This window comes from Aphelocoma coerulescens, chromosome 30 (genome assembly GCF_041296385.1).
Source record: "Aphelocoma coerulescens isolate FSJ_1873_10779 chromosome 30, UR_Acoe_1.0, whole genome shotgun sequence".
In the NCBI taxonomy this organism is placed as follows: Eukaryota; Metazoa; Chordata; class Aves; order Passeriformes; family Corvidae; genus Aphelocoma; species Aphelocoma coerulescens.
In genome coordinates this window covers 1,140,469-1,165,020 of record NC_091043.1, presented here as the reverse complement: position 1 = coordinate 1,165,020, position 24,552 = coordinate 1,140,469, and the positions used below count along the sequence as shown (strand labels likewise).

The 24,552-nt window shown below is 62.6% G+C and overlaps 2 protein-coding genes across 2 annotated transcripts; both read right to left on the bottom strand.

Annotated features, from left to right (window-relative positions):
- Positions 1-1,032: 1,032 nt before the first annotated feature.
- On the bottom strand, positions 1,033-10,899 carry SYDE1 (synapse defective Rho GTPase homolog 1). Its single transcript, XM_068997864.1, has 9 exons — positions 10,812-10,899; positions 9,058-10,185; positions 7,674-8,357; positions 6,524-6,738; positions 5,174-5,300; positions 4,262-4,413; positions 2,857-3,127; positions 2,065-2,465; positions 1,033-1,128 (listed from the first exon to the last, which is right to left on the bottom strand). The coding sequence occupies exons 1-9, from the start codon at positions 10,897-10,899 to the stop codon at positions 1,033-1,035; spliced, it is 3,162 nt and encodes a 1,053-aa protein (XP_068853965.1).
- Positions 10,900-11,950: 1,051 nt separating this feature from the next.
- On the bottom strand, positions 11,951-23,481 carry LOC138100138 (macrophage mannose receptor 1-like; the record flags this gene model as incomplete). The annotated part of the gene is made up of 6 exons (XM_068997863.1): positions 11,951-12,150; positions 13,894-14,003; positions 16,008-16,153; positions 19,368-19,760; positions 21,693-21,761; positions 23,367-23,481. Coding segments are annotated over 6 exons (960 nt in total), but the record flags the coding sequence as incomplete, so codon positions are not given.
- Positions 23,482-24,552: the final 1,071 nt, after the last annotated feature.

The window sequence follows — 24,552 nt, the reverse complement described above, 5'->3', positions numbered from 1 at the left end:
GGGGACAGTGCCAGTGCCAGCCCCGGTGTCACCAGCCCGCCGTTGTCACCGTGTCACCGGGGTCGGTGACAGCGCTGTCGACGTCGCTGGTGGCGGTGCCACCCCCGCGGTGTCCCGAGTGTCACGGGCCGATGTTGAGCCGTGTCCTCGATGTCCTCTCGATGTCCCCGATGTCCCCTCGGTGTCACAGCCCCACGTCCGGTCGTGTCCCCTGGCTGTCCCCTGGCTGTCCCCTCGATGTCCCCAATATCCCCTGGGTGTCCCCTCGATGTCCCCTCGGTGTCCTCGATGTCCCCTCGGTGTCACAGCCCCACGTCCGGCCGTGTCCCCTCGATGTCCCCTGGGTGTCCCCTCGATGTCCCCAATGTCCCCTGGGTGTCCCCTCGATGTCCCCTCGGTGTCCCCTGGGTGTCCCCTCGGTGTCCCCTGGGTGTCACAGCCCCACGTCCGGCCGTGTCCCCTCGATGTCCCCAATGTCCCCTGGCTGTCCCCTCGATGTCCCCAATGTCCCCTGGGTGTCCCCTGGGTGTCCCCAGTGTCCCCTCGGTGTCCCCTGGGTGTCACAGCCCCACGTCCGGCCGTGTCCCCTCGGTGTCCCCAATGTCCCCTGGGTGTCCCCTGGGTGTCCCCTCGATGTCCCCAATGTCCCCTAGGTGTCCCCTCGATGTCCCCTCGGTGTCCCCTGGGTGTCACAGCCCCACGTCCGGCCGTGTCCCCTCGATGTCCCCTGGGTGTCCCCTGAGTGTCACAGCCCCACGTCCGGCCGTGTCCCCTCGGTGTCCCCAATGTCCCCTGGGTGTCCCCTGGGTGTCCCCAATGTCCCCTGGGTGTCCCCTGGGTGTCCCCTGGGTGTCCCCTGGGTGTCACAGCCCCACGTCCGGCCGTGTCCCCTGGGTGTCCCCAATGTCCCCTGGGTGTCCCTGGGTGTCCCCAATGTCCCCTGGGTGTCCCCTGGGTGTCCCTGGGTGTCCCTGGGTGTCCCCTGGGTGTCCCCTGGGTGTCCCTGGGTGTCCCCTGGGTGTCCCCTGGGTGTCACAGCCCCACGTCCGGCCGCGTCCCCAGCTCCCGCTCCAGCTCCCGGATCAGGGCATCGAAATCCTTCAGGGTCAGGCGGGGCCCCGAGGGCACCTGGGGACCCCCCCCCGGCCCCAAATCCGCCCCCAAATCCGCTTCTGACCCCAAATCCAGCCCCGACCCCAAATCCGCCCCCAGCCCCAAATCCGCTACCGAAGGGGCCCGGGCTGGGCTTTGGGACGGGCTTTGGGACGGGCTTTGGGACGGGCTTTGGGACGGGCTCTGGGGTTGGGTCCTGGGCGGGCTTTGGGGCGGGGTCTGGAGCAGGTTTTGGGGCGGGGTCCGGGCCAGGTTTTGGGGAGGGGTCCGGGTTCTGGGTGGGCTTTGGGGTGGGCTTTGGAGAGGGCTTTGGGGCGGGGTCTGCAGCTCGATTTGGGGCGCGATTTGGGGTTGGGTCTGGACTGGGGGCCGGGGTGGGCTTTGGGGCGGGGTCTGGAGCAGGATTTGGGGCGGGGTCCGGGTTCTAGGCGGGCTTTGGGACGGGCTTTGGGGCGGGGTCTGGAGCTCGGTTTGGGACGGGCTTTGGGACAGGGTCTGGAGCAGGTTTTGGGACGGGGTCCCGGTTCTGGGTGGGCTTTGGGGTGGGCTTTGGGACGGGCTTTGGGGCGGGGTCTGGAGCGCGTTTTGGGGCGGGTTTTGGGGTTGGGACCAGAACCGCCTTTGGGGCGGGCTTTGGGGCGGGTTTTGGGGCGGGGTCCGGGTTCTGGGTGGGCTTTGGGGCGGGTTTTGGGGCGGGCTTTGGGGCGGGCTTTGGAGCGGGTTTTGGGGCGGGGTCCGGGTTCTGGGTGGGCTTTGGAGCGGGTTTTGGGGCGGGGTCCGGGTTCTGGGTGGGCTTTGGGGCGGGTTTTGGGGCGGGGTCCGGGTTCTGGGTGGGCTTTGGGGCGGGTTTTGGGGCGGGGTCCGGGTTCTGGGTGGGCTTTGGGGCGGGTTTTGGGGCGGGGTCCGGGTTCTGGGTGGGCTTTGGGGCGGGTTTTGGGGCGGGGTCCCCGCGCTGTCGCCGTCGCTGTCCCCGGGCGGTCCCCGGGGGTCGCACACGCTCCAATCCCCCGCGTAGCGGTTGCTGGGGGGGCTCTCGGGACCCCTCGGTCGCGACCGCGCCACCACCGGGGGGTCACTGGGGGCCACCACCGGGGGGTCACTCGGGGCCACCACCGGGGGGTCACTGGGGGCCACCACCGGGGGGTCACTCAGGGCCACCACCGGGGGGTCACTGGGGGCCACCACCGGGGGGTCACTCGGGGCCACCACCGGGGGGTCACTCAGGGCCACCACCGGGGGGTCACTCGGGGCCACCACCGGGGGGTCACTCAGGGCCACCACCGGGGGGTCACTCGGGGCCAGCGCCGGGGGGCGACCCCGGGGCGGCTCGGCCCACGCAGGGACCGGGGGGGCTGCGGGGCCAGAGGGGGGACAGGGGGTCAGTGTTGGAGGGGGGAGGGGGTGGTCCCGGTCACCTGGCCAGGTGTGTCCACCCCAAACCTCCCCCCCCCCATCCAGGTGTCCCCTGCCCCTCCCCACGTGTGTCCCCCTCTTGTCACCCTCCTGCTGTGCCCCCATCACCCCCCACCTGTGCCCCCCTTGTCACCCCCCCACTGTCCCCTGCCACCCCCAGCTCTGCCCCCCATCACCCCCCACCTGTGCCCCCATCACCCCCACCTGTGCCCCCCTCACCCCCCACCTGTGCCCCCCTCACCCCCACCTGTGCCCCCCATCACCCCCCACCTGTGCCCCCCCATCACCCCCCACCTGTGCCCCCCTCACCCCCACCTGTGCCCCCCTCACCTGGCCACACCCTCAGCAGGTAGTGCAGCACCTCCAGGTGCCTCTTGAAATCCACGGCTCCGGCCGCGTCCTCTCCGGAGGGGTGGCCCTGCTGCTGGCCCTGGCCCCGCTGGTGGCCCCGCTGGCCCTGCTGGTGGCCCAGGCGAGCGCAGGCGTGCGGGGGCAGCAGCACGGGCCCGAAGCACACGGCCAGGTTCTGCGGCCCCATGCGGTTCCAGCGCTGCAGCGCCGCCACCAGGCTCAGGTGCGACAGCAGCCGCCGCAGCGTGGCCTGGGGACAGCCCAGGGGTCACCCGGGGTCACCTGGGGTCACCCAAGGTCGCCCGGGGTCGCCCGGGGTCACCGCAGGGTCACCTGGGGTCACCCAGGGTCATTGCGGGTCACCCGGGGTCACCCGGGGTCACCTGGGGTCACCCGAGGTCACCGCGGGGTCACCGCAGGGTCACCCAGGGTCACCTGGGGTCACCCGGGGTCACCCGAGGTCTCCCGGGGTCACCCAAGGTCACCGCGGGGTCACCCGAGGTCACCTGGGGTCACCAGGGGTCACCCGGGGTCACCTGGGGTCACCAGGGGTCACCCGAGGTCACCGCGGGGTCACCAGGGGTCACCCGGGGTCACCTGGGGTCACCGTGGGGTCACCCGGGGTCACCTCTTCCCACTTTTCCCAGCCCTGTTCCCCATTTCCAGCCCCCACTGCCACCCCCTTTTCCCCGCTGCTGTTCCCACCCCGCTCCCATTCCCACGCTCGCCCCAATTCCTCCCCATTCCCACCCCCATTCCCCACCCCCATTTCCCATCCCTGCCCCCCCTTTTCCCATTCCCACCCCCATTCCCACCCCCATTCCCACCCCCATTCCCATCCCATTTCCCCCATTCCCAAGTCCCACCGATTTTCCCATTCCCATTCCCATTCCCATTCCCATTCCCATTCCCACCCCATTTCTCCAATCCCTCCATTCCCATTTCCATTCCCATTTCCATTCCCATTCCCATTCCCATTCCCATTCCCACCCCATTTCTCCAATCCCCCCATTCCCATTCCCACTCCCACTCCCATTCCCATTTTCCCACCCTCTCCGGGGGTCTCAGGCCCTCCCAATCCCATTCCCACCCCCCATTCCCATATCCCCAATCCCGTATTCCCGCCCCCATTCCCATTTTCCCACCCTCTCTGGGGGTCTCAGGCACTCCATTCCCATATCCCCACCCCATTCCCATTTTCCCACTCTCTCTGGGGGTCTCAGGCCCTCCCATATCCCCATTCCCATATCCCCATTCCCACCCCATTTCCCCCCCCATTCCCATTTTCCCACCCTCTCCGGGGGTCTCAGGCCCTCCCAATCCCATTCCCACCCCCCATTCCCACTCCCATTCCCATATTTCCACCCCATTCCCATTTTCCCACCCTCTCCGGGGGTCTCAGGCCCTCCAGCAGGGCCGTGGGGTCCCCGGGGGGGTCCCGGGGGGGTCTCCGGGCCATGGCCTCGAGCACCGAGCGCTGCAGCCGGGGCGGCACCAGGGGGGACGGCAGCTCCCGCAGGAAATCCTTCAGGATCCCTGAAAAAACGGGATCGGGGGGGATCCTGTAGGGGCTGAGATCCCATTTTGGGGCCAGGATCCCGTTTTGGGGCCGGGATCCCATTTTGGGGTCGGGACCCCATTTTGGGGCTGCGATCCCATTTTTGTGGGGCTGGGATCCCATTTTGGGGCTGGGATCCCATTTTTGTGGGGCCGGGATCCCATTTTGGGGTTGGGACCCCATTTTGGGGCCGGGATCCCATTTTTGTGGGGCTGAGATTCCAATTCTGGGGCTGGGATCCCATTTTTGATACTGGGATCCCATTTTGGGTACTAGGATCCCATTTTTGATACTGGGATCCCATTTTTGGGCTGGGATCCCATTTTTGTGGGGCCGGGATCCCATTTTGGGGTTGGGATCCCATTTTGGGGCTGGGATCCCATTTTTGTGGGGCTGAGATTCCAATTCTGGGGCTGGGATCCCATTTTTGATCCTGGGATCCCATTTTGGGGCTGGGATCCCATTTTGGGTACTGGGATCCCATTTGTGGGGCTGAGATCCCATTTTTGATCCTGGAATCCCATTTTTGATCCTGGGATCCCATTTTTGATCCTGGGATCCCATTTGTGGGGCTGAGATCCCATTTTTGATCCTGGCATCCCATTTTTGATCCCGGCATCCCATTTTAGGTACTGGGATCCCCTTTTCACTCCTCAATCCTCCCGCCGAGAGCCCAAATCCCCCAAATTCCCCCCAAATTCCCCCGCCGGGGATGGCCCCCGGGTGTCCCCCCCTCACCGGTGACCACGTTGATGTCCGGGCAGAGGCGCTCGGACAGGGCCACGCCCGCGCTGTCCCTCTCGAAGGCGTCCCTCAGCTCCTTCTTGGCAGCGGCCGAGCCGCAGAGCCGGTACAGCCCCACCACCTGCGGGGCCACTGCTGGTCACTCTCTGGCCATTGGTCACTCTCCGGCCACCAGTCACCACCACCGGTCATCCCCCAGTTCCGGTCACCCCCCAGCTCCTGGTCACTCCCTGGTCATCGGTCACCTCTCGGCCAGTACAGCCCCACCACCTGCGGGGTCACTGCTGGTCACTCTCCGGCCACCGGTCACTCTCTGGCCACTGGTCACCACCGGTCATCCCCTGGCCCTGGTCACTCCCTATGTCCCGGTCACTCCCTGGGTTCCAGTCACTCCCTGGTCATCGGTCACCTCTCGGCCAGTACAGCCCCACCACCTGCGGGGTCACTGCTGGTCACTCTCCGGCCACCGGTCACTCTCCAGCCACCGGTCACCACCGGTCATCCCCTGGCCCTGGTCACTCCCTATGTCCCGGTCACTCCCTGGTCATCGGTCACCTCTCGGCCAGTACAGCCCCAACACTTGTGGGGTCACCACTGGCCACCCTCTGGCTCCTTGGTCACTCCCAGGTCCTGGTCACCCCACAGCCACTGGTCACTCCCCAGCCCCGGTCATCCCCCAGCCCAGGTCACCTGCTGGTCAGCCCCCAACCCCTGGGTCACCCCCCCGGTCACCCCCTCGTCACCCCCCCAGTCACTCCCTGGTCATTCCCTGGTCACCCCCCGATCACTCCCTGGTCACTCCCCGGTCACTCCCTGGTCACTCCCTGGTCACTCTCTGGTCCCCCGTGGTCCCTCCGTGGTCACCTTGAGCTCCCGGGTTCTGGTCACTCCCCAGTCACCCCCTGGTGACCCCCTGGCCCCGGTCACCCCCTGGTCACCCCCCGGTCACTCCCTGGTCACTCCCCAGCCACCTTAAGCCCCTGGGTCCTGGTCACCCTCTGGTCCCCCCTGGTCCCTCTGTGGTCACCTTGACCCCCCTGGTTCTGGTCACTCCCTGGTCACCCCCTGGTCACCCCCTGGTCACTCCCCGGTCACTCCCTGGCCACCTTGAGCCCCTGGTTCCTTGTCACCCCCTGGTCACCCCCTGGTCCCTCCATGGTCACCTTGAGCCCCCCGGTTCTGGTCACTCCCCAGTCTCCCCCTGGTGACCCCCTGGCCCCGGTCACTCCCCAGTCTCCCCCGGTCACTCCCCGGTCACTCCCTGGTCACTCCCTGGTCACTCCCGGTCACCCCCCGGTCACTCCCTGGTCACCCCCCGGTCACTCCCGGTCACTCCCCGGTCACCTTGAGGCCGCGGCGCTCGATCTCGGCCAGGCACTTCTGGACGAGCAGCGGGACCTGGCTGGGGTCCCCCTCCCTCGCCACCAACTGCCCCAAATCGGCCCCAAAGACGCGCGGCGGCCGCGGGGCCGGAGCGGCCTGGAGCTGCACCAGGGTCAGCTTGGAGTAAAGGACACCCCGCGGGTGCAGCTGCAGGGCCAGCGCCTGCGTCCGGCCACCTGCGGGGACACAGGGACAGCAGGACACCCACGGGGTCAGCAGGACACCCACGGGGACAGCAGGACACCCACGGGGACACAGGACACCCATGGGGTCAGCAGGACAGCCATGGGGTCAGCAGGACAGTCATGGGGTCAGCAGGACAGCAGGACACCCATGGGGACACAGGACACCCATGGGGTCACAGGGACAGCAGGACACCCACGGGGTCAGCAGGACACCCATGGGGACACCAGGACACCCACGGGGTCAGCGAGGCACCGCGGGGGTCACAGGGACAGCAGGACACCCACGGGGGTCGCACCGAGACACCCAAGGGTTGGGGTCAGCTGAGCCCCCCCGAGACCCCCAAACCCCCTGAGACCCCCAAACCCCCTGAGCCCCCCAATCCCCCTGAGCCCCCTCATCCTCCCAAACTCCTCAAACCCCCGAGACCCCCAAACCCCCTGAGCCCTCCAATCCCCCCGAGCCCCCTCGAACCCCCCAATCCCCCCAATTCTCTGAGCCCCCCAATCCCCCCGAGCCCCCCAAACCCCCGAGCCCCCCAATCCCCCCAATTCTCCGAGCCCCCCAATCCCCCCGAGCCCCCCCGAGCCCCCAATCCCCCCAATTCTCCGAGCCCCCCAATCCCCCCGAGCCCCCTCGAACCCCCCAATCCCCCCAATTCTCTGAGCCCCCCAATCCCCCCGAGCCCCCCAAACCCCCGAACCCCCCAATCCCCCTGAACCCCCCAAACCCCCGAGCCCCCCAATCCCCCTGAGCCCCCTCGAGCCCCCCCAATCCCCCCAATTCTCCGAGCCCCCCAATCCCCCTGAGCCCCCTCATCCTCCCAAACCCCTCAAACCCCCGAGCCCCCCAATCCCCCCGAGCCCCCCAAACCCCCTGAGCCCCCCAGCCCCCCTAAAACCCCCCCCAAAATCCCCCCCCCCCATACCTTCGAAGAGCTGCGCCAGCCCCACGGTGCCGTGGCCGACGAGGCGATTCCGGCCAGCGGCGACATCCCAGGACAGCACGGCCACCGTGAGCAGCCGCGCCCGCTCCAGCTCCAGGTTGAAGCAGTGGTCAAGCCGCAGGAATTCGGCCCCTCCGGCCAGCAGCGCTGTCCGAGCGCGGCTCGCCCCGTCCACCTGCAGCACGCAGAAGAGCCGCTCCGGCCGCGCCGGCCGCAGCCCCCGCAGCTGGACACTGACCAGCCCGGACAGCACGGCCGAGCCCCTGGCCGCGGGGTCCCCGTAAGGGCGGAACGCCCCCAAGTCCAGCCCGGGACCCCCGACCCCCACCGGGGACCCCGGGGCCGGCCTGGCGGGCAGCTCGGGGGAGTCGCCGTCGCTGCGATGTCCGGCCCGGCCGGACACTGCTCGGGGCAGCGCCCAGGCCACGCTGGTGTCCAGGTGGTAGCGGCTGATGACGTTGCGGGATTCCCGGCGGGACTCGGGGGGCGAGGGGCAGCCCCCAGCCCCGTGGGGGTCGCGGGCGCGGGGGCTCCTCAGGCTCAGCTTCCTCCGCAGCTCCGGGAGCTTCCTCATCCTCAGCGAGAGGCGCCGCACGGGCCCCGGGGATTTGCATTTGGGGAGGGGGCGGCCCTGGCCGGGGGGAGAGGGGGGGTCCGGCGGCTTCCCTGTGGGGCGGGGGGACAGGGGTCAGTGGGGCGGGGGGCGCTGGGGGAGCTGGGAAAGGGGTTCAGGGGGAAGCGGGAATGGTGGGGAGGGGCTGGGGGCAGTGGGAAAAGGTGGGAAAAGGGGGTCTGGGGGTACTGGGAGGGCTGGGGGGAGAACTTGGAGGCACTGGGAATGATGGAGAAGGGGCTGGGGGCAGTGGGAAAGGGGGTCCTGGGGGCACTGGGAATGATGGGGAAGGGTCTGGGGGCAGTGGGAAGGGGGTCCTGGGGGCACTGGGAATGATGGGGAGGGTCTGGGGACACTGGGGACACTGGGGGCACTGGGGACACTGGGGGGACACTGGGGACACTGGGGACACTGGGGACACTGGGGGCACTGGGGGACACTGGGGGGACACTGGGGACACTGGGGACACTGGGGACACTGGGGGACACTGGGGGGACACTGGGGACACTGGGGACGCTGGGGGGCACTGGGGGACACTGGGGGACACAGGGAGGCCACTGGGGGAAACTGGGGGCCACTGGGGGCCACTGGGGCCACTGTCCTGGGCGGGAGCTGCCGGCTCTGGGGGATGCCCCGGGGTGGGGCCGGGGACTTTGGGGCCACTGTGGCCACTGTGGCCAAGGTCGGGGCGACTGTGGGTGCCAGGGGGAGGTGCCAGCCGGCCGATGTCCCCCCACCCCCCACGCCCCTCACCGCTGGCCCGTCCCCGCCCGGCTCCCTCCTCCTCCTCCTCCTCTTCCTCCTCCTCCTCCTCCTCCTCCTCCGCGCGGCCTCCGGCTCCCTCGGCCGCCCCCGAGCGCTTCGGGGTCCCCTCCCCGCGGCTCCCCGCGTCCTCCTCATCCTCGGGGATGGGGTTGTACCAAATGTCCCCTTCGGCCGCGCCGCCCTCGCCGGCCCCGCTGGCCCCGCCGGCCCCGCTGGCCCCGCTGGCCCCGCTGGCCCCGGGCCCCTTGCCGGCGGCCAGCACCCAGCGGCGGCTGCTGCGCTCCAGGCTCTGCAGGTACGCGCTGCGCTTTTGGGGCTCCCCGCGGCGATTTTGGGGCTCCCCGCGCTGACTTTGGGGCTCCTCGCAGCGATTCTGGGGCTCCGAGAAGAGATTTTGGGGCTCCCCGCGGCGATTTTGGGGCTCCCCGCGCTGATTTTGGGGCTCCTCGCAGCGATTCTGGGGCTCCGAGAAGAGATTTTGGGGCTCCCCGCGGCGATTTTGGGGCTCCACGCGGTGATTTTGGGGCTCCGGGCAGACGTTTTGCGGCTCTTGGGGCTCCCCGCAACGATTTTGGGGCGCCCCGCGGTGACTTTGGGGCTCCGGGCAGACGTTTTGGGGTTCCCCGCAGCGATTTTGGGGCGCCGAGCGGTGATTTTGGGGCTCCACGCAGACATTTTGTGGCTTTTGGGGCTCCCCGAGGCGGTTTTGGGGGGCTCCGCGGTGATTTTGGGGCTCCCCACGGCGATTTTGGGTCTCCAAGGAGAGATTTTGGGGCTCCCCGCGGTGATTTTGGGGCTCTTGCGGCTCCTCGCGGTGGTTTTGTGCCTCCAGGAAGCGATTTTGGGGCTCCTCACGGCGATTTTGGGGCTCTTGGGGCTCCTCGTGGAGATTTTGGGGCTCCAGGCAGAGATTTTGGGGCTCCTCTCGGTGACTTTGAGGCTCCCCATGGCGATTTTGGGGCTCCAAGAAGAGATTTTGGGGCTCCCCGCGCTGATTTTGAGGCTCCCCACGGCGATTTTGGGGCTCCCCGTGGCGATTTTGGGGCTCCCCGCGGCGATTTTGGGGCTCCTGGCTGCGATCCCGGGGCGATTCCCGGTGGTCGATTCCCGGAGCTTCTGAAACCCCAAAAAGGACCCCAAAAGTGACCGGGGGGGTTCCGAGGGGGTCCCATCCCGGGGAGGGGGTCCCACCCCAGGGGTCCCTTTCTCGGGGGGAGTTTCCCATCCCGGGGGGTCTCTTTTAGGGGGAGGGGGGAGTTTCCCACTTTGGGGGTCTCTTTTTGGGGGAGGGGGGAGTTTCCCACCCCGGGGGGTCTCTTTTTGGGGGAGGGGGGAGTTTCCCACCCCGGGGGGTCTCTTTTTGGGGGAGGGGCTGTTTCCCATCCCGGGGGGTCTCTTTTAGGGGGAGGGGGCTGTTTCCCACCCCGGGGGGGTCCCTTCCTGGGAGTTTCCCACCCCGGGGGTCTCTTTTAGGGGGAGGGGGGAGTTTCCCACCCCGGGGGTTCCCTTTTAGGGGGAGGGGGGAGTTTCCCACCCCGGCGGTTCCCTTTTAGGGGGAGGGGGGAGTTTCCCACCCCGGGGGGTTCCCTTTTAGGGGGAGGGGGGAGTTTCCCACCCCGGGGGTTCCCTTTTAGGGGGAGGGGGGAGTTTCCCACCCCGGGGGGTTCCCTTTTAGGGGGAGGGGGCTGTTTCCCACCCCGGGGGGTCCCTCCCGGTTTTTGGGGGTGGGGGGGGTTCGGTACCTCCGTCCTCGGCCTCCGCCCTCTTCGCTCCCGGGCGCTCGCGGCGCCTCAGGCGGGACCAAGTTCGGCGCAGCAGCGGCTCCGCCATCGCCGCCCCCACCCCGGGACCCCCCCGGGACCCCCCCGGGGACCCCCCCGGGACCCCCCCGGAGCCCCCAGCGGGACCCTCAGAGCGCGGGGCCCCGCGGCGGCCGCGCCGCCATCCCGGGCCGCGAATTCCTGGGATGCCGCCGGCAGCGCTGCCGGGAGCTGTAGTCCGGAACGGGCGGGAGCGGGGCGGGGGGGGAACATCTGGAGCGGGGGAGCCGCATCTGGAGAGGGAGGGCCGCATCTGGAGAGGGATAACCACATCTGGAGCGGGGGAGCTGCATCCGGATCGGGATAGCGGCATCTGGAGCGGGAGAGCGGCGTCTGGAGCGGGGGAGCCGCAACTGGAAGGGGGGGATTCACGTTGGATCAGGTCCAGCCTCAGTCCCAAACGGGTGGGAGCAGGGGGGAACATCTGGATCGGGAGAGCCGCATCTGGGTCGGGGTAGCCACATCTGGATCGGGGTAGCCACATCTGGAGCGGGGTAGCCGCATCTGGATCGGGGTAGCCACATCTGGATCAGGGTAGCCGCGTCTGGAGCGGCTCCAGCCTTAGTCCGGAATGGGCGGGAGCGGGGGGGGAACATCTGGAATGGGGGGGGGGGTTTCACACCTGGATCGAGGGTATCCACATCTGGAATAGGGGTGTCCACCCAGTCCCTCCCAGTTCAATCCCAGTTCAATCCCAGTCCAATCCCAGCACACACAGGAATTCATTGCTCTTTTCTGCAATTCCCGGGATTTTGGGGTGAATTCCCGGGATTTTGGGGTGAATTCCCGGGATTTTGGGGTCAGGGAGGTCCCTCGCAGACCCAGGCCAGGCAGGTCCTGCAGGGATGATCCCAGTCCCTCCCAGTATGATCCCAGTTCAATCCCAGTCCAATCCCAGCACGCACAGGAATTTATTGTTCTTTTCTGCACTTCCCGGGATTTTGGGGTGAATTCCCGGGATTTGGGGTCAGGGGGGTCCCTCGCAGACCCAGGGCACAGGGCTGCTGCAGGGATGATCCCAGTCCCTCCCAGTTCGATCCCAGTATGATCCCAGTCCAATCCCAGCACGCACAGGAATTCATTGCTCTTTTCTGCACTTCCCGGGATTTTGGGGTGAATTCCCGGGATTTGGGGTCAGGGGGGTCCCTCGCAGACCCAGGCCAGGCGGGTCCCGCAGGGATAATCGGCCCAGAGCCCGTCCTGCCTCACGGCCGCGCAGTTCTCCAGGGTGCCCCCGTTGGGCTCGTCCCGGTGCCACCAACTGGCCCCAAAAAAACACCGGGATCGGGATCCCAAAAATCCCGAAAACCCCAGAAATCCCACCCCAAATCTGCCCCAATCTTCCCCAAAACTGATGCCGCCAACCGGCCCCGAAAAAACGAGATCGGGATCCCGAAAATCCCCCCCAAACCCCAACCCAATCCCACCCAAATCCCAAAAATCCCCCAAATCCCCCCAAATCCCATATATTCATTAAATCCCCTAAATCCCATAAATCCCCCAAATGCCCCCAAATCCCATAAATCCCCCCAAAATCCCCCAAATCCCATAAATCCCACAAATGCCACAAATCCCCCCGTAAATCCCCCCCCATAAATGCCCCATAAATGCCCCATAAATGCCCCATAAATCCCCCGTAAATGCCCCATAAATGCGCCATAAATCTCCCATAAATCCCCCATAAACCTGCCATAAATCCCATAAATCCCCCATAAATGCCCCATAAATCCCCCATAAATGCCCCATAAATCCCCCATAAATCCCATCAATCCCCCATCAATCCCCCATAAATCCCCTCAATCCCCCATAAATCCCATCAATCCCATCAATCCCATCAATCCCCCATCAATCCCCCATAAATCCCATCAATCCCCCATCAATCCCATAAATCCCATAAATCTCATCAATCCTCCATAAATGCCCCATAAATCCCCCACAAATCCCATAAATCCCCCATCAATCCCATAAATCCCCATAAATCCCATAAACCCCATCAATCCCCCATAAATCCCCCATCAATCCCATCAATCCCATATAAATCCCCCATCAATCCCATAAATCCCCCATCAATCCCATAAATCCCCTCAATCCCGTAAATCCCCCATCAATCCCCCATAAATCCCATAAATCCCCTCAATCCCCTCAATCCCCCATAAATGCCCCATAAATCCCCTCAAAATCCCCCATAAATTCCATCAATCCCATCAATCCCATCAATCTCATATCAATCCCATATCAATCCCATATAAATCCCATATAAATCCCCCATAAATCCCCCATAAATCCCATATAAATCCCATATAAATCCCCCATAAATCCCATATAAATCCCCCATCAATCCCATATAAATCCCCCATCAATCCCATATAAATCCCATATAAATCCCATATCAATCCCATATCAATCCCATATCAATCCCATATCAATCCCCCATCAATCCCCCATCAATCCCATATCAATCCCATATCAATCCCATATCAATCCCATATCAATCCCATATCAATCCCATATCAATCCCATATAAATCCCATATCAATCCCATATCAATCCCATATCAATCCCATATAAATCCCATATCAATCCCATATCAATCCCATATCAATCCCATATCAATCCCATATAAATCCCATATCAATCCCCCATCAATCCCCCATCAATCCCATATCAATCCCATATCAATCCTCCATCAATCCCATATCAATCCCATATCAATCCCATATCAATCCCATATCAATCCCATATAAATCCCATATCAATCCCATATCAATCCCATATCAATCCCCCATCAATCCCATATAAATCCCATATCAATCCCATATCAATCCCATATCAATCCCATATCAATCCCATATAAATCCCCCATCAATCCCCCATCAATCCCATATCAATCCCATATCAATCCCATATCAATCCCCCATCAATCCCCCATCAATCCCATATCAATCCCATATCAATCCCCTATCAATCCCCTATCAATCCCCTATAACCCCCCCTGGATCCCCACCTGCTGTTGGCTCCCAGGGCCGTTCCGTCCCCGCGGCTCCAGGTCCCCTCCCGCTCCTGGTCCCGGATCCCGAGCCAGGATGGGCCCCGGAGCTGGGCCTGGACGTGGCTCTGGGGAGACCAGTACAGACCAGTACGGACCAGTATGGACCAGTACGGACCAGTATGGGCCAGTACGGACCAGTACGGACCAGTATGGACCAGTACGGACCAGTATGGGCCAGTACGGGCCAGTATGGGCCAGTATGGACCAGTACGGACCAGTATGGACCAGTATGGACCAGTATGGATCAGTATGGACCAGTACGGATCAGTATGGGCCAGTATGGACCAGTACGGACCAGTATGGGCCAGTATGGGCCAGTATAGACCAGTATGAACCCGTATAGGTCAGTATGGACCAGTACAGACCAGTACGGACCAGTATGGACCAGTATGGACCAGTACAGACCAGTATGGACCAGTATGAACCAGTATGAACCCGTATAGACCAGTATGGACCAGTACAGGCCAGTACGGGCCACTATAAACCAGTATGGATCAGTATGGACCAGTATAGACCAGTACGGGCCACTATAAACCCACACGGGCTACTATAAACCAGCATGGGCCACTATAAACCAGCACGGGCCAGTATGGACCAGTATGGGCCACTATAAACCAGCACGGGCCAGTATGGGCCAGTATAGACCAGTACAGGCCAGTACGGGCCACTATAAACCAGTATGGACCAGTATGAACCTGTATAGGCCAGTATGGACCAGTATGGACCAGTATAGACCAGTACAGGCCACTGTAAACCAGCACAGCCCACTATAAACCAGCATGGGCCAGTACAAACCAGTATGGACCAGTATAGGCCAGTATGGACAAGTATGGGCCAGTATAAACCAGTACGGGCCACTACAAACCAGCACGGGCCAGTATAAACCAGTATGGGCCAGTATGGACCAGTATAAACCAGTATAAATGAGTATGGACCTGTAAAAAACAGTATGGACTGGTACAGACCAGTATAAACCAGTATGGGCCAGTATGGGCCAGTATGGGCCAGTATAAACCGGTACGGACCAGTATAAACCAGTAAAGACTTGTATGGGCCAGCACAGACCAGTATAAACCAGTACGGACCAGTATGGACCAGTATGGGCCAGTATAAACCAGTACAGACCAGTAGAAACCAGTATGGACCAGTAAAGACTTGTATGGGCCAGTACAGACCAGTATAAACCAGTACGGGCCAGTAAAAACCAGTACGGACCAGTATAAACCAGTATAAACCAGTATGGGCCAGTACGGGCCAGTACGGTCCCAGTCCCTCCCAGTAGGATCCCCTGGACCCATCCCGGATTTGGGGGGAATTTGGGGATTTTGGAGATTTTGGGGATTTTTGGGATTTGGGGGCATTTTTGGGGTTTGGGGGATTTATGGGATTCACGGGATTGATGGGATTTTGTGGGATTTAGGGGATTTATGGGGATTTGGGGGCATTTGGGGGATTTATAAGAGATTTTTGGGATTTATGGGATTTATGGGAATCAGAGGATTTATGGGATTTTGGGAAATTTATGGGATTTTGGGGGATTTATGGGATTTTAGGGGATTTGGGAGATTTTTGGGAGATTTTTGGGAGATTTTTGGGATTTATGGGAATCACAAGATTCATGGGATTTTGGGGATTTTGGGGGATTTTTGGGATTTTGGGGGGATTTGGAGGGGATTTGGGGAGATTTATGAGATTTATGGGATTTCTGGGATTTGGGGAGATTTTTGGGATTTATGGGATTCACAGGATTTAGGGGATTTGGGGGATTTATGGGAGATTTTTGGGATTTTGAGGATTTATGGGATTTATGGGGGATTTTTGGGATTTTGAGGGGATTTGGGGGGATTTATGGGATTTATGGGAGATTTTTGGGATTTATGGGATTTATGGGAGATTTTTGGGATTTATGGGGGATTTTGGGGGGATTTATGGGATTTATGGGATTTTTGGCGGCGATTTTGGGGGGGATTTATGGGATTTATGGGGGATTATGGGATTCACAGAATTTATGGGATTTTGGGGGCGATTTTGGGGGGATTTCTCGGGATCTGGTGGATTCGGGACCTCACCTTTTCCTCGGCATCGTCGACCTCGAGCAGCTGCGACCCCAAAGCCGAGCAGAAAAACCGGGAATCCTCCCAGGAAGCGGCGGATTGGGAGAAGAAATAACAGGAATTCCGGAAAAACAGCCAGCCCTTGGAGCAGGGCGGGAAACCTGGGCACGGAAAGGGAAATCCCAAAGATTTGGGGGCGGAATTGGGATAAATCCCAAAGATTTGGGGACAAAACAGGATAAATCCCAAAGATTTGGGGTCAGGATGGGGAAATCCCAAAGATTTGGGGTTGGAATTGGGGAAAAATCCCAAAGATTTGGGGTTGGGATGGGGAAAATCCCAAAGATTTGGGGTCGTGATTGGGGAAAATCCCAAAGATTTGGGGTTGGGATGGGGATAAATCCCAAAGATTTGGGGTTGGGATTGGATAAATCCCAAAGATTTGGGGACAAAATAGGATAAATCCCAAAGATTTGGGGTCAGGATTGGGATAAATCCCAAAGATTTGGGGTTGGGACGGGGAAAATCCCAAAGATTTGGGATTGGGGGAAATCCCAAAGATTTGGGGACAAAATGGGGAAAATCCCAAAGATTTGGGGTCGGGATGGGGGAAAATCCCAAAGATTTGGGGTTGGGATTGGGGAAAAATCCCAAAGATTTGGGGTTGGGATTGGGGATAAACCCCAAAGATTTGGGGTTGGGATGGGGAAATCCCAAAGATTTGGGGTCGTGATTGGGGAAAATCCCAAAGATTTGGGGTTGGGATGGGGAAAATCCCAAAGATTTGAGGTCGTGATTGGGGAAAATCCCAAAGATTTGGGGTTGGGATTGGGGAAAAATCCCAAAGATTTGGGGTCGGGATGGGGATAAACCCCAAAGATTTGGGGTTGGGATTGGATAAACCCCAAAGATTTGGGGTTGGGATTGGATAAATCCCAAAGATTTGGGGACAAAATAGGATAAATCCCAAAGATTTGGGGTCAGGATTGGGATAAATTCCAAAGATTTGGGGTTGGGACGGGGAAAATCCCAAAGATTTGGGATTGGGGGAAATCCCAAAGATTTGGGGACAAAATGGGGAAAAATCCCAAAGATTTGGGGTCAGAATTGGGGAAATTCCAAAGATTTGGGGTCAGGATGGGGAAAATCCCAAAGATTTGGGGTTGGGATTGGGGATAAATCCCAAAGGTTTGGGGTTGGGATTGGGGGAAAATCCCAAAGGTTTGGGGTTGGGATTGGGGATAAATCCCAAAGATTTGGGGTCGGGATGAGAAAATCCCAAAGATTTGGGGTTGGGATGGGGAAAATCCCAAAGATTTGGGGTTGGGATGGGGAAATCCCAAAGATTTGAGGTCGGGATTGGGGAAAATCCCAAAGATTTGGGGTTGGGATGGGGAAACCCCAAAGATTTGGGGTCGGAATGGGGGAAAATCCCAAAAATTTGGGGTTGGGATGGGGAAATCCCAGAGATTTTTGGAAAACCCCAAACTGAGCCCCAAAAATTTGGGAAAATTTAGGAAAATGCCAAACTGAGCCCCAAATTCTGGGAAAAACATCAACCCAAGCTGGGAAAAATTGGGAAAATCTGGGAAAATTTGGGAAAAATTGGGGAAAATTGGGAGAATTTGGGAAAAACGTCAAACCAAGACCCCAAACCGTGGGAAAACTCCGCCCCAACCCTTGAAAATTTGGGAAAATCTGGGAAAAATTGGGAAAATTTGGGAAAAATTGGGAAAATTTGGGAAAAATGCCAAACCCAGACCCCAAACCGTGGGAAAACTCCGCCCCAACCCTTGAAAATTTGGGAAAATCTGGGAAAATCTGGAAAAATCTGGGAAAAATTTGGGAAAATTTGGGAAAAATTGGGAAAATCTGGAAAAAATTGGGAAAATTTGGGAAAATTTAGGAAAATTGGGAAAACTTGGGAAAATTTGGGAAAATCTGGGAAAAATTGGGAAAATTTAAGAAAATTGGAAAAAAATGGAAAAAATTGGGATAATTTGGGAAAAACGCCAAACCCAGACCCCAAACCGTGGGCAAACTCCGCCCCAACCCTTGCCCACGTGGCCGAAGCACCGCAGCGGAACCGCGGCGACGCCGGCACCGAGACATCGGCACCGGGACACTGGAACCGGGATGGCCTCACTGGGACACCGGCACAAGGATGGCCTCACCGGGATGCCAGCACCGGGACACCGGCACTGGGACACCAGCACCGGGACACCAGCATTGGGACACCGGCACCGGGACGGCGGCACCGGGACACCGGCACTGGGACACCGGCATTGGGACACCGGCACCGGGACACTGGCACTGGGACACTGGCATTGGGACACCGGCACCGGGACACCGGCACCAGGACGGCCTCACTGGGACACCGGCATTGGGACACCAGCACCAGGACACCGGCACCGGGACACCGGCATTGGGACACCGGCATTGGGACACCGGCATTGGGACACTGGCACTGGGACACCGGCACTGGGACACCGGCATTGGGACACTGGCACCGGGACACCGGCACCGGGACACTGGCACTGGGACACCAGCATTGGGACACCGGCATTGGGACACCGGCACCGGGACACCGGCACTGGGACACTGGCATTGGGACACTGGCACCGGGACACCGGCACCGGGACACCGGCACTGGGACACCGGCACCGGGACACTGGCACTGGGACACTGGCATTGGGACACTGGCATTGGGACACTGGCACCAGGTCACCGGCACCGGGACACCGGCACCGGGACACCGGCATTGGGACACCGGCACTGGGACACCAGCACCGGGACACTGGCATTGGGACACCGGCACCGGGACAGCCTTACTGGGACACTGGCACTGGGACATCGGCACTGGGCCACTGGCAGTGGGACACCAGCACTGGGACACCGGCATTGGGACACCAGAACTGGGATGGCCTCACCGGGACACCGGAACTGGGATGGCCTCACTGGGACACTGGCACTGGGACACCAGCACCAGGACACCGTTAGTGAGACACCGGCACCGGGACACCGGCACCAGGACGGCCTCACTGGGACACTGGAACCGGGACACCAGCAGTGAGACACCGGCATTGGGACACCAGCACCGGGCCACCAGCACTGGGACACCGCCACCAGGACGGCCTCAGCGGGCCACCAGCACCGGGCCACCAGCACCGGGCCAGCCTCACTGGGCCACCAGCACCGGGCCAGCAGCACCGGGCCAGCCTCAGCGGGCCACCAGCACTGGGCCAGCCTCAGCGGGCCACCAGCACCGGGCCACCAGCACCAGGCCAGCCTCACTGGGCCAGCCTCAGCGGGCCACCAGCAGCGGGCCACCATCACCGGGCCAGCAGCAGCGGGCCGGCCTGGCCGCGCACTCACAGGCCCGCGAGCAGACGGCGTCGCGCGTGCCGTGCACCAGCCAGCGGCTCCACTCGCCCTTGCCCGCGAACAGCATCACCTCGCCCTCGGCGCTGTGGCCGAAGTTGAAGTGCAGCGCGGTGCCCTCCAGCTCCAGCAGCGCCCCGGGCCCGCAGGCCCAGCGCTGCAGCCGCCAGTCCTCCCGGCACGGGGCCAGGCGCACCAGGGCCCGCTCGGCGCTGGCCGTGGCCGTGACGCAGAGCCCGGTGGCCCGGGCGCGGAGGCGGCCGCGCGGGAGCCACTGGAAGCGCTGGGCGGGCGACGAGGGCGAGCAGCGGGCCAGGCCCAGGGTCCGGCCCGAGGCCACCACGCAGGCGGAGTGGTGCTCGTTGTAGAGCAGGAAGGAGCCGGACGCTGCGGGGGACACGGGGCAAGGTCAGGGGATGGCCAGTGGTGGCCACCGGGAGATGGCCGGTGGCCAGCAGGGTTTGGCCAAAGGGGTCGGTGGGGAGCGGGGAGGAGCTGGACGCTGCGGGGACACGGGGATGGTCAGGGGATGCCGTGGTGGCCACCAGGAACTGCCCTGTGGCCACCAGGAGATGGCCACTGGCCACCAGGAACTGCCCTGTGGCCAGCAGGAACTGCCCGGTGGCCACCAGGAGATGGCCACTGGTCACCAGAAACTGCCCTGTGGCCACCAGGAACTGCCCTGTGGCCACCAGGAGATGGCCACTGGCCACCAGGAACTGCCCTGTGACCACCAGGAACTGCCTGGTGGCCAGCAGGGTTTGGCCATGGGGCTCGGTGTGGAGCGGGGAGGAGCCGGACATGGCAGGGACACGGGGCAAGGTCAGGGGATGGCCAGTGGTGGCCACCGGGAGATGGCCGGTGGCCAGCAGGGTTTGGCCAAAGGGGTCGGTGGGGAGCGGGGAGGAGCTGGACGCTGCGGGGACATGGGGCAAGGTCAGGGGATGCCGTGGTGGCCACCAGGAACTGCCCTGTGGCCACCAGGAGATGGCCACTGGCCACCAGGAACTGCCCTGTGGCCACCAGGAACTGCCCTGTGGCCACCAGGAGATGGCCACTGGTCACCAGGAACTGCCCTTTGGCCATCAGGAACTGCCCGGTGGCCACCAGGAGATGGCCACTGGTCACCAGAAACTGCCCTGTGGCCACCAGGAACTGCCCGGTGGCCACCAGGGTTTGGCCATGGGGCTCGGTGTGGAGCGGGGAGGAGCCGGACATGGCAGGGACACGGGGCAAGGTCAGGGGATGGCGTGGTGGCCATCAGGGTTTGCCCAGTGGCCACCACGGAGTGGCTGATGTAGGGCAAGAAGGAGCTGGACGCTGCGGGGACACGGGGCAAGGTCAGGGGATGGCCAGTGGTGGCCACCGGGAGATGGCCGGTGGCCAGCAGGGTTTGGCCAAAAGGGTCGGTGGGGAGCGGGGAGGAGCTGGACGCTGCGGGGACACGGGGATGGTCAGGGGATGGCGTGGTGGCCACCAGGAACTGCCCTGTGGCCACCAGGAGATGGCCGCTGGCCACCAGGAACTGCCCTGTGGCCACCAGGAGATGGCCACTGGCCACCAGGAACTGCCCTGTGGCCACCAGGAACTGCCCTCTGGCCACCAGGAGATGGCCACTGGTCACCAGGAACTGCCCTTTGGCCATCAGGAACTGCCCGGTGGCCACCAGGAGATGGCCACTGGTCACCAGAAACTGCCCTGTGGCCACCAGGAACTGCCCGGTGGCCACCAGGGTTTGGCCATGGGGCTCGGTGTGGAGCGGGGAGGAGCCGGACATGGCAGGGACACGGGGCAAGGTCAGGGGATGGCGTGGTGGCCACCAGGAGATGGCCACTGGCAACCAGGAACTGCCTGGTGGCAACTAGGAACTACCCTGTGGCCATCAGGAACTGCCCTGTGGCCACCAGGAGATGTCCAGTGGCAACCAGGAGCTGCCCTGTGGCCACCAGGAGCTGCCCGGTGGCCACCAGGAGCTAGCCGTGGGGCTCGGTGTGGAGCGGGGAGGAGCCGGACATGGCAGGGACACGGGGCAAGGTCAGGGGATGGCGTGGTGGCCACCAGGAGATGGCCACTGGCAACCAGGAACTGCCTGGTGGCAACTAGGAACTACCCTGTGGCCACCAGGAACTGCCCTGTGGCCACCAGGAGATGTCTGGTGGCAACCAGGAGCTACCCTGTGGCCATCAGGAACTGCCCTGTGGCCACCAGGAGCTGCCCGGTGGCCACCAGGAGCTAGCCGTGGGGCTCGGTGTGGAGCGGGGAGGGGGCCAATGAAGGGGGGGGACATTTGGGGACATTTGGGGACATTTGGGGACCCACGTTGGGGGGCTGCGGGCGGTGGCCGCTCCTTCGCCTTCTCGGCCTCCAGGGCCGCCTCCAGCTCCGAGACTGGGGGGACACCGGGGGGACATCGGGGGGGGCACTGCCCGAGCCCCCCCAAATCCGCCCCCAAAATCGCCCCAAATCCCCTCAAACCCCCACAAAAATCGTCCCCCCCCCAAACCCCTCCCTAAAATCCCCCCAATCCCCCCCCCCCAAAAAAACCCCAAGAATGCCCAAAATCCCCAAAACACACCCAAAAAAACCCAACTCCACTCCCCCCGGAATACCCCAAAATAACCCCCCCCAAAAAAACCCCCCAAGAATGCCCAAAATCCCCAAACCCCCCCCCAAAAAAACCCAACTCCACTCCCCCCGGAATACCCCAAAATAACCCCCCCAAAAAAAAAAACCAAAATCCCCTCAGGCACCCCCCAAAAACTCCCAAAAATTCCACCCCAAAACCCCCAAGAAATGCCCAAAAATTCCACCCCAAACCCCCCAAAAACTCCCAAAAATTCCACCCCAAAGCCCCCCAAGAAACCCCCAAAAATTCCACCCCAAAACCCCCCAATAAACCCCCAAAAATTCCACCCCAAACCACCGAAAACCTCCCAAAAATTCCACCCAAATTCCACCCTAACCCTAACCCTAACCCAAAAACTCCCAAAAATTCCACCCCAAAACCCCCAAAAATTCCACCCCAAAACCCCCCAAGCCTCCCAAAAATTCCACCCAAAAACTCCCAAAAATTCCACCCCAAAACCCCAAAAAACTCCCAAAATTCCCCCATAACCCCCCCGAAACCCCCCAAAATCCCCCCAAAACCCCCAAAGGACCCAAAATCTCCCCCCCCAGAAATCCCCAAACCCCCAAATCCTCCCCAAAATTCCCCAAATCCCCCCAAAATCTCAAAAAACCCCAAATCCCACCAAAATTCCCCAACCCCCCCCAAGAACCCCCCAAAATTCCCAAAATAGCCCCAAAACCCCTGCGCAAAAAACCCCAAAAATCTCCAAATCCCCCCCAAACCCCCCCAAATCCCACCAAAATTCCCCAAAAGCCCCCAAAATTCCCCACAACTTCCCCAAAAAGCCCCCAAAATTCCCCAAATCCCCTCCAAATCCCCCCAAAATCCCCCCAAATGCCCTCAAATGCCCCCGAAAATTCCCCTCCAAATCCCCCAAAATTCCCCAAATCCCCCCCAACCCCCCCCCAAATCCCCCCAAAATTCCCCAAAAGCCCCCAAAATTCCCCACAACCCCCCCAAAAAGCCCCCAAAATTCCCCAAATACCCTCCAAATCCCCCCAAAATTCCCCAAACCCCCCCCCAAACCCCCCCCAAATCCCCCCAAAATTCCCCAAAAGCCCCCAAAATTCCCCACAACCCCCCCAAAAAGCCCCCAAAATTCCCCAAATCCCCTCCAAATCCCCCCAAAATCCCCCAAATCTGCCCCAAATCCCCCCCAAAATTCCCCAAATCCCCCCCAAAATTCCCCAAGTCCCCCCCAAATCCCCCCAAAATTCCCCAAAATTCCCCAAATCCCCCCCAAAATTCCCCAACCCCCCCAAATCCCCCAAATCCCCCCCCAAATCCCCCCCCAAAATTCCCCAAATCCCCCAAAATCCCCCAAATCCTCCCCAAACCCCCCCCGCCGCCCCTCCCCCACTCACTGCGCCGCGCCCCGAGGGTCCCCAGGATCAGCAGCAGCGCCACCGCCAGGGCCACCAGGGCCACCAGGGCCACCAGGGCCACCGGGGCCACCGGGGCCACCGCGGCCACCCGGCCCCGCCCCCAGCGCCGCCCGGGGGGGGAGGGGCGCGGGGACCCCCGGGGGGGGGAGGGGCGCGGCTTGGGCGGGGTGGGGGAGGGGTCCAGGGGCTCGTAGGGGTCCTCGTCGGGGGCGGGGGGCGGGGGACGGCCTGGGGGGACAGAGGGGTGGCACTGGGGGGACACTGGGGGGGCACTGGGGTGGCACTGGGGGGACAGAGGGGTGGCACTGGGGGGGCACTGGGGGGGCACTGGGGTGGCACTGAGGGGACAGAGGGTGGCACTGGGGGTGGCACTGGGGGGGGACAGAGGGGTGGCACTGGGGGGGGAATGGGGGGGGACAGAGGGTGGCACTGGGGGGACAGAGGGGGTGGCACTGGGGGGACAGAGGGTGGCACTGGGGGTGGCACTGGGGGTGGCACTGGGGGGACACTGGGGGGGCACTGGGGTGGCACTGGGGGGACACTGGGGGGACACTGGGGGGACAGAGGGGGTGGCACTGGGGTGGCACTGGGGGTGGCACTGGGGGGACAGAGGGGTGGCACTGGGGGGACACTGGGGGGACAGAGGGGGTGGCACTGGGGGGCACTGGGGGGACAGAGGGGGGACAGAGGGGTGGCACTGGGGGGCACTGGGGGGACAGAGGGGGTGGCACTGGGGGGCACTGGGGGGGACAGAGGGGGTGGCACTGGGGGGACAGAGGGGTGGCACTGGGGTGGCACTGGGGGGACAGAGGGGGTGGCACTGGGGGGCACTGGGGGGGCACTGGGGGTACAGAGGGGTGGCACTGGGGGGACACTGGGGGTGGCACTGGGGGGGCACTAGGGGGGCACTGGGGGGGACAGAGGGGTGGCACTGGGGGGGGCACTGGGGGGTGGCACTGGGGGGCACTGGGGGGGACAGAGGGGTGGCACTGGGGTGGCACTGGGGGGGCACTGGGGGTACAGAGGGGTGGCACTGGGGGGACACTGGGGGTGGCACTGGGGGGACACTGGGGGGACACTGGGGGTGGCACTGGGGGGCACTGGGGGGGACAGAGGGGGTGGCACTGGGGGGACAGAGGGGTGGCACTGGGGTGGCACTGGGGGG

Coding starts and splice junctions, on each gene's coding strand:
- SYDE1 (XM_068997864.1), bottom strand. CDS start 10,899: ATGGCGGAGCCGCTGCTGCGCCGAACTTGGTCCCGCCTGAGGCGCCGC. Junction 8,358..9,057: donor CGGGCGGGGACGGGCCAGCG/GTGAGGGGCGTG, acceptor CCCGCCCCACAG/GGAAGCCGCCGGACCCCCCC. Junction 4,414..5,173: donor GGACATCAACGTGGTCACCG/GTGAGGGGGGGA, acceptor CCGTTTTTTCAG/GGATCCTGAAGGATTTCCTG.